This window comes from Phalacrocorax carbo, chromosome 1 (assembly GCF_963921805.1).
Source record: "Phalacrocorax carbo chromosome 1, bPhaCar2.1, whole genome shotgun sequence".
NCBI classification, from domain to species: Eukaryota; Metazoa; Chordata; class Aves; order Suliformes; family Phalacrocoracidae; genus Phalacrocorax; species Phalacrocorax carbo.
In genome coordinates, this window is record NC_087513.1 from 34,222,091 (window position 1) to 34,230,903 (window position 8,813).

Genomic DNA, 8,813 nt, shown 5'->3' on the forward strand with positions numbered 1-8,813 from the left:
AGCAGTTCTAACCACTGAAACTAACCGCATTGTTTTATTTGTTAGAGGTAAAGCAGACGTAACAGAATGAGAACAACCTCTGCTGAATAGTCTAGATCATTAGACACATCTTAATGAACTGCTTTTGAAGTTAATTTTAGATATTACAAAAAATGAGGGATAAAAATTATCTTACAGACCCATGGTGCTATCGAACTTTAGAACTGACTTTGAGGAATTCTGGAGAAGTGAGTTTGGACTGTTGGCTTCAGAGAGGTACTGGTTTGAAGGGCTGGCTAAGCTGTAGAGGCTGAGAAGCATGTGGACTAGCTCAGTAGTGAGATTTCTAGTCTTTGCTTATATTGGTCCAACCCTGTCAAGAAAAAAAAGTAAATTCATTTCAGAGATTGCACTCATTTAACTAAATCAAATGTAGCTATCTCAGCGCACATCATGGCGAGACAAGTTGCCTTGAAAGATGCAAGATTTATGGATAGCTCTCGGAAAGGAATAACTTTCCTTTGAGTTGTCTGTATGAATGAAGGCAATGTAGATTTTGTGAGAAAAACATTTGAATATTCCTTCATGTGGTGCTATCTTTTCAATCTTCTTTTGGGTGAAAGGAAATCTAAACCTTTTTTTTTCCTACTTAAAAATCTGTCTTGTTAACAAAAATCCAAATCCTCAAACAGATGCAAACGAGGACAACAGAACCCAGACAGAGAGCACAAGCAGGCAAACACGGGTCCCTGCTTAGCAGTGACTTCTGCCGGCATTTTCAGCACTAAAGGTCTTCACCTCTCGATGTTTTGAATCTGTGCACCTCCCAAAATATGTCCGCTTTGACAGGCCTTGGACTTCAGTGAATAGCCACGCAGACACCTACTCAGAGTCTAGAAACTGACAGCTAACTCCTTGGAGAAACTCTCATTTTCAAAATGTGAATCCTTTGGAAATGCCACTTGACTTCACTCAGAATGCAGTGGCAGGTGACAATTACTTTTAAGATTTGGCTGGAGAAGTAGCTGCCTCTACTTGTTTTCTACCTATTTTTTAGCACCCACACAGACTATAGGTGACCGATGTCATTTCCTCTTTGGCCAACAGCTAGTCAAACTCATGTCTTCCATCTCAAGAAGGGGTCCTAGTCATCCAGCCGTCCTTAAAAGGTGGGGGAGAAGGACATTCTTCATCATTCTGGTGGAGCTTTGGTCATTCAATTTTCCATAAAGAAAATAGGATTCAGGGGCTAGAAAACAGATACATGGCTCTAGTATAGTGGCTGGGGTAGTCACAGAGGAAAGATGTCAATTTCATGTCAGATGTTTCTCATTTCTAAGCAGACTGCTCCCTTGGCAGTGAAAAAACTTCAGCAAGAAGGGCAAAGCTGACTCGTTCTCCATGTCATAAGAGCCACCAGTTACGGCAGTCCCCCAGCCAACCTCAGGTTTGAATACCCACAGGCAGAGAAGGTGCCTGATTCCAGTTCTACCAGACCCTGAGCTGTTCCCAATGAAATCCAAGAGGTAGGATGCCAAAACCCAGAAAACACACCAGAAAGGCCCCGTGCTCAGGTTCCCCTGTTGGTCAGCTTGAAGCAGCTTCTAGTGTGACATGTCACTTGTAAGCCTCATGACAAATATCTCAACTTCCCTCATATGCCTTGCAGGGCTGCTGAGGATCTCACCCATAAATTGAGGACAGCAACTGAATCTGTAGGACTTGCACCCCTTTGGGGATCCTGCTCTGAGTGCTTTGCTGTTTTGCTCCCTTAACCTTTTAGCTATATGGGGCATCAGCAACCGTCTTCGGGCACCCTTGCACCACCAAGCATGCAGCCGCCAGCCGTCACACCTGGAGTGGTCTTACTCTGACCAGCTGCTAGGGAGCAGGGAAATCGGATATGGTCTTAACCATGTGATTAGACGAGACGGTTGAGAGATGAATGTCATCAGGTCAGGCTTCTCTGCTACCCCTCTTGTTGCCCATTGCTCTCCTTGTACACACCCTCGTAATCACTGACAAGACTCGTTCATTCGCCTGGTCTCAGTTCTCACCTTTCCCCCTCCGACGGCAGCGGACGTGCTGGGAGAGACCCGGCCACGCCGCTTGCCCTCGGGCGCAGGGGCCGCCCCTCCGCCCACGGCGGGGGCTCTGACACCGACACGGGGCAGCCCTGGCCCCACGGCACCCCGTCCCTGCCGCGCCCTGCGCGTTGCCGGGCGGGGGGACACGGGGACTTGTCCCGTCGGTGCGGGGGACGCTCCCGCCCGCCCGCCGAGCCGGGAGCCCCGCTCCGGGGGGGTCGCTCACGGCGGCCGCCGGCCGCGGACGGCAGGGAGGGGCCGGCATGACCGGGAGATTCCCCTCCCCAGCCCACGCCACGCACATCCCCACCCGGCATATATAGGGGACGCGGGGGAAACGCCGGCGCCAGCCGATGCCAGTCGCTCCGCGCCGGGTTGCGGGCTCCGCTTCGCCATGGCCCCCGCCCGGGCGGCGGGGCGAGCAGGTGAGGGGAGAGGGGAGAGGGGAGAGGGGAGAGGGGAGAGGGGAGAGGGGAGAGGGAGAGGGGAGAGGGGAGAGGGGAGAGGGGAGAGGGGAGAAAGAAAGAAAGAAAGAAAGAAAGAAAGAAAGAAAGAAAGAAAGAAAGAAAGAAAGAAAGAAAGAAAGAAAGAAAGAAAGAAAGAAAGAAAGAAAGAAAGAAAGAAAGAAAGAAAGAAAGAAAGAAAGAAAGAAAGAAAGAAAGAAAGAAAGAAAGAAAGAAAGAAAGAAAGAAAGAAAGAAAGAAAGAAAGAAAGAAAGAAAGAAAGAAAGAAAGAAAGAAAGAAAGAAAGAAAGAAAGAAAGAAAGAAAGAAAGAAAGAAAGAAAGAAAGAAAGAAAGAAAGAAAGAAAGAAAGAAAGAAAGAAAGAAAGAAAGAAAGAAAGAAAGAAAGAAAGAAAGAAAGAAAGAAAGAAAGAAAGAAAGAAAGAAAGAAAGAAAGAAAGAAAGAAGAAAGAAAGAAAGAAAGAAAGAAAGAAAGAAGAAAGAAAGAAAGAAAGAAAGAAAGAAAGAAAGAAAGAAAGAAAGAAAGAAAGAAAGAAAGAAAGAAAGAAAGAAAGAAAGAAAGAAAGAAAGAAAGAAAGAAAGAAAGAAAGAAAGAAAGAAAGAAAGAAAGAAAGAAAGAAAGAAAGAAAGAAAGAAAGAAAGAAAGAAAGAAAGAAAGAAAGAGGAGGAGAAGAAAAGAGGAGAGGGAGAGGTTGAGGGAGGGGAGAGGGCCAGGGCCGGCGGCCCCCGACGCCCCGCGCCCCCCGACGCCGCCGGGCTCTCCGCAGGTGCCGCCGTGGCTCTGGCGCTGCTGGCGCTGCTGCTCTGTGCCCCGGGGGACGCCGGCTGCCACCTCCTGACCGTGGCCGATCTCTTCGACCGGGTGATCCGGCACTCGGGCAGGATCCACAGCCTCTCCACGGCGCTCCACGCCGAGCTGGTGAGTGCCCGGTCGGCCCCGCCGCCGCGGAGCGGGCGCCCGCCCCCTCGGAGCGGCTGCGGCGGGGAGGGGGGTGCTCTCGGTGTCTCTTCAGGTGTTCTTCCCCCATAGGAAAAACACTTTCCTCCCCGTGACAACGAGCTGGGGAAGCCCGCTCGGAAGTGCCACACGTCGGGGATGCTGACCCCCAACGGCAAAGAATACGCCCAAAAAATCCCGGTAAGGCTGGACGGCCGGCGGGACGGGGCGGGAGGGGGGCATCGCGGGCCCCCGCGGGATTGGGGGGTCTGGAGGGGGCTCCGCGAGTCACATCGCCTCCTCCCCCGCCGCCTGAAGAAAGAGGAAAATACCCCCCATCTCCTCAGAGCCCCTAAGTGTCTCCCCCGCCCCACTGCAGTTGTCCCCCACCCCAGTCAGGCTGGAGATAGGCAGAGAGGTTTTTATGCCTCCATTGCTTCATCAACAGTGGAACTGAAGAAGTTGGTAAGTTTTGACCCCAAACAGGTGCACATCACTGAGGTACTGCAGATGAATTTTTCTGTTAAAAAAGCTCCATATGGTTCCATCTGCTTAGGTCATATTTAGTAGCTATACCAGAGGTATCGCAGTGGTACTTCATCCAAATGACTGACAGACATCCTTTTGATTTTGTTGTGGCAGTCTCTGTGGAACAGAAACTTAGAAAACTGTGCACGTGACAGAGAAGTAAAATTAATCAGTGCCACTGGAAAGTACAAAAAGCAATCAGGGGAAAGAAATAACAGTCATTATCTCTGAATCGGTAGTTAGGTAAGGAGAAAAGAACAGCAAATTGTTTTAGACAGATGTGATGACAAAGAGGAAAAAAATCATTATTAGTTTAGAGAAGAGCAGGAAGAGCTTCCTTAGGCAGAGAAAAAGGAGACTGTAAAGTCGAGGATACAGTGGCGGGAGAAACTTCTGCCTCCAGGAGGAGGCAAACAGAGACAAATGTTAATGTTCTGCTCTTTGGTTGTGATGGAGTGAGGAGCTTCCCCCAAGATGTTTAGAAAAACACCTTCCTCCCTTGAAGGGCAATTGGGAAATGAGTCCCTGCCCGCTTTAGAAAGCTTTAACCCATCAACTGTATTTCTGAACTTATATTGCAAGAGAGGTTTTACAGCCATTGAGTTTCTGTTAGAGAAGCAACTGTCCTGACCGCCAGGCACCTGCTTGGAAGTGTGTCTGCAGCAAACCTCTAACCAACCCAGCTATAGCAACAGCAGGTGTGAGGAAGCACCTGCACTTGCATGCCAGCAAACAGAGATGTCTGCGTGAGGCTCTGTGGGTCCTCAAGACACCTAGGAGTTCCTGAAAACTTTTTCAGTACCAAGTAAGTTTGACAGGAATGGCACTGTTTTGCTAATGCTGTATTCCACAGTTTTAGGTATTACAGAGCTTAGGAGTCTAAGAAAGCTGAAAACAAGACAAATACAACTTTTGGGTGTTGCTTACATCTAAGCAAATAACCAGAGGCAGAGTGGCCCTTGAGTTCTGAATATTTGGAAACTACTGAATTGCAGGTGTAAATCTTAATCCCGCTGAGATTTCAAAGTGAGGCTGTCTGAGCATTCACATGACTTGCTGCAAACTAACAGAGACAATCTTTACTATTTTAATTTATAAGAGAGAAGAACTAACTCACTTGATACTGAAACTTTTGCAAGCTTGGAAGGAACCGCTTTCCCACTTTAACCAGCATATTGAGCACCATCAAGAGCTACCTGATGACAGCCTTAGCAAAGCTAAGCAAATCAGCAATATGGTACATGAGCTGAAGACTGGAGTTGAAAAAGTAACAGAAAAGGTAAGATTTTTCAATGTAGTTTTTATTTATGCCAAACGTGTGGCGTGAGTGACTTTCGGGGTTGGCCGGGGGGGGCGTGGGGGTGGGGGTAGGAGCGAGGCAATGTCTGATCTCACTTGGGCTATAGCCTTAATGCTAACAGAGGCTCTAATCAAGCAACAGTGGTCTTTGTTACAGATCCAGCAATTTTTCAGCAAAAGGATGTGACTTACTTAATGGATAGGCAGATACATAGATGGCATTAGATATGTGTAGAAAAATATTATGTTCATATGAAATATGTGAAAGACACAAGTACAAGGCCATTTATGAGCCAGTAATGACTCGACTTTTCTAAGGCAGTAGAGGAGATGTGGGTAGACTGTGACAAATACTCAATTATTGTTTTCAGTTTTATTTGGATTTACACTCTAACTAATTCAAGTATGACTGCTGTCTGCTGCAAAGAGCTTCTTCCTAAGGCAACAATTTTATGCTGGGATAAGTTCTTCAAGGCAACCGTGGCATTGCTGAAGTCAGATACCAGTCACAAAACAATTTTAAAATTGGAAAATTCTGGCAGATCATATATAAATTCTTTTATGTCATTTTTTTTGTTATTTCCATTTCTGTCTTCTCATTACTAGCTAGAAGTCCTGATCTTTGTATTTCTCATGCATTCATATCTAAACTTCTTTGTCGTTTCGGCTAAGCAAATGAGGGCTGAGTGTCTGTTCTCTGAAATGGCTACACTGCCCAAGTGCCTTACTAAAAAGTGAATAATAAGCTGATACCTTACACTAGTAGATCACCTTTCAGCATTATGAACACAGATGGGGAATACAGGTTATAAAATGACCACCACTAGAATGGGAGGAGTTGTACCCAGCCCTGATTAGGGTGACTCAGAGTTACAAATGGAGTTTGGAGTTACAAATGGTGACTCAGAGTTACAAAAGAGTCCATCTTCCAAGTGCAGCCACGATTCTGGGTTAAAATGGCCCTTGAGTTCAGAGGTATTCAACCTCAAAGCTTGACCTTTGTTTGCTTCATTCTGTAACTGAAGCAAGCCATCAAACTCTAAACTAGCTACACACTTCTGGTATATTAACCTGATTTCATTTTTCTAAAACACCTTTGAAGGAATTACTAGGAAGGAAAGCTTTGAGTTTTGACTTCTCTGTACTGTGGACATACCACACAGTAGAAATCTAATTTTAAAAAAGAAGCAATCAATGCAAATGCATCCCATTACTTTGCAGCTCTGTTCTTCTGTCAGACTAATTCTAAGTTTGTTGTGAGGCTCCTACCTCTGAGAGGTGATAACAGCCTTCAGAGTTCACCAGGTTAAACAGCACTGTGAGTGCTCACGTTAGAAGCCTCCCTTGACAAAACTCATTAAAACAAATGGCTACAAATCTCAAGGTCAAGAGGAAATAATGATTACCAAACAGGGGTTCCTCAACTTAAATTAAGATGGAGTCACACTCCAGTATTGTTGCACTACTAGTATATCAGATCATTTCAGGCTAGTCTTTAGGCTGTAGAGGCACCATTAAGATAAACAGGCAACATGATTCTCTGTAAGGGAGCTTTACACATACCGCCAATATGTACATGAAAGGTCTGGAGTTGAACAGCCCAACATAGCGACGCCTCTGTTGGCTTCTGCACAAGTATTTTAAAGATTTGTTTTATGTGTAGTTATGACTTGTACGTCTTTTCCTGTTTTCAATACAGATGCAGTCAATGGGGATCATCAGCAATTCATTAAATGGAATGGCATCTTCTGAAGCCACTGGTTTATCAATTAGTAATGAAGCAAACATGATGAGTGACTCCGACTTTATTCACTGTTTCAGGAGAGACTCCAATAAAGTACAAAGCTACTTAAAAATTCTTAAATGTAGGATTATGCCAAAAAATAGTTGTTGAGCTGTAATCTCTTGACAAGTAGTCCTCAGCATGTTGTTTATAAAGATGGAGAAATATAATTTATAAATTATCAGACTTACAGTAATTTTAATAGGAAAGTGGTTTTGAAATTCATTGACAGCTACTAATCACGGTTGACCTATGCAGCTGAAATATTAAATAAAGCATCATGTGCGTATGTGGGTTAATGCACCAGATAAAAAGGAGTATTCCAGTAGTAGATAAGTAAATGTCCCTGCACATTACACTGTGACAGATTATATTACGGCTGATTCACACACAGCTTACATACATAGTAGAAAGTGAAATTCGGTTTGTTTAACCTTGGTACAAGTACATCTATGTACTATAAAAAAAGTATATTTTAATGTAAAAAAATGTGTTTCCCCCATTTCTACATACATACATACCTGCGGAACGTTGCTTAACACCGAGGTGTGGTTTTGCTCTTGATATAGTTCGTGTAACTGCAGGGCCTGTGGAGGCTTTTATGTTCACCTTAGACTTCTTACTGATTTCTATGGGCCTTCACATGTGCCCCGTAAGTTCTAGTTTCAGGCATTTTTATTCATTCTGAATGCTCTTTTATACCTGAAAAAAAGGTGTTTAACCATTACCTGTAATGGCTTCACTGATTTCAGTGGAAACACCTAAAGAACAAGTTTCTATATGAAAGGCAAGTCAGAATTCTGGTCCAAATACCATTTCAGTTGGGGGCTGATGTAAGCCTCTTTCCCATAACACATGCTGACCCAGGGCTTGGGTTTTACAGTAATGATGACAAACTCCACAGCAAATAAAAATCTGAAAGCTGTTAGATATTTTATAGCAATCACATTTTCCTAGCAGTGGTGCAGAGCTGATAGCTGCTCATAGAGCAAAACATCTTTGCCTTCAGATCCTAAAGGAGCCATTTGAATGAGCATTTATAATCAACATGGATTTATCTTTAACATTCTTGACCATTCCATCCCTGAATGCTCTTCTCTGGCCTCCCCTGATCTTGATGGTCGTTGACAGTTGTTGGAACTCAGGCTGCCAAGAATGGAGAGCAAAATGCTGATGAATATTTAATAATGATACTGGATTTGGACTTGGGAAACTCAGCAGTTAAAGGTTTCAAAGAAACATTTATGCAGAACAGAGGAAGAACCTTTTCAGTTACATCCCCGCAACTGCCGATATCCTCAGATATTTACTATCGAGTAGACAGCTGACGTACTTTCTCAGCTAGAAGCGGTGAGTGTTCACAGTTCACATCTGGTCCCTGTTGTGCCAGGTATGGTAGAAATGCAAGGGGCTATAGAGTGCCTGCCCCGAAGTTGCCAGCTGCAGTTCCCTAAGCAGTAAGATACTACAAGCACATAAGGAAATAGCAGCATTCATGTGCAAATTTTGAAGGCTCGAAACAAAACACAGTTCCAAAGAGAGTAAAGCTCCTTTGAGCAAATGGTTAGAGAGAAGCAGAGAGGTTTGCCCACTCTGCCTTCATCCGTCCACAGTCAGAGAAGATGTAGTAGTGATTAATGGTTGTAGTATTTATCCCATCACTTAGTGTGGCCGCAGCCCGAGTACAGCAGCATGCTGATGCGTGTCTGTTGTGCCAGCAAGGGATTATTCCTGTCTC

The 8,813-nt window shown here is 44.8% G+C and overlaps 1 protein-coding gene across 1 annotated transcript; it reads left to right on the forward strand.

Annotated features, from left to right (window-relative positions):
• The first annotated feature begins 2,460 nt into the window (after positions 1 to 2,460).
• LOC135313403 (prolactin-like) lies at positions 2,461 to 7,231 on the forward strand. Its single transcript, XM_064455852.1, has 5 exons — positions 2,461 to 2,491; positions 3,296 to 3,447; positions 3,559 to 3,666; positions 5,093 to 5,272; positions 6,992 to 7,231. Exons 1-5 carry the CDS (start codon positions 2,461 to 2,463, stop codon positions 7,184 to 7,186), a joined length of 666 nt encoding a protein of 221 aa, XP_064311922.1. The 3' UTR covers positions 7,187 to 7,231.
• The last annotated feature ends 1,582 nt before the right edge of the window (positions 7,232 to 8,813 follow it).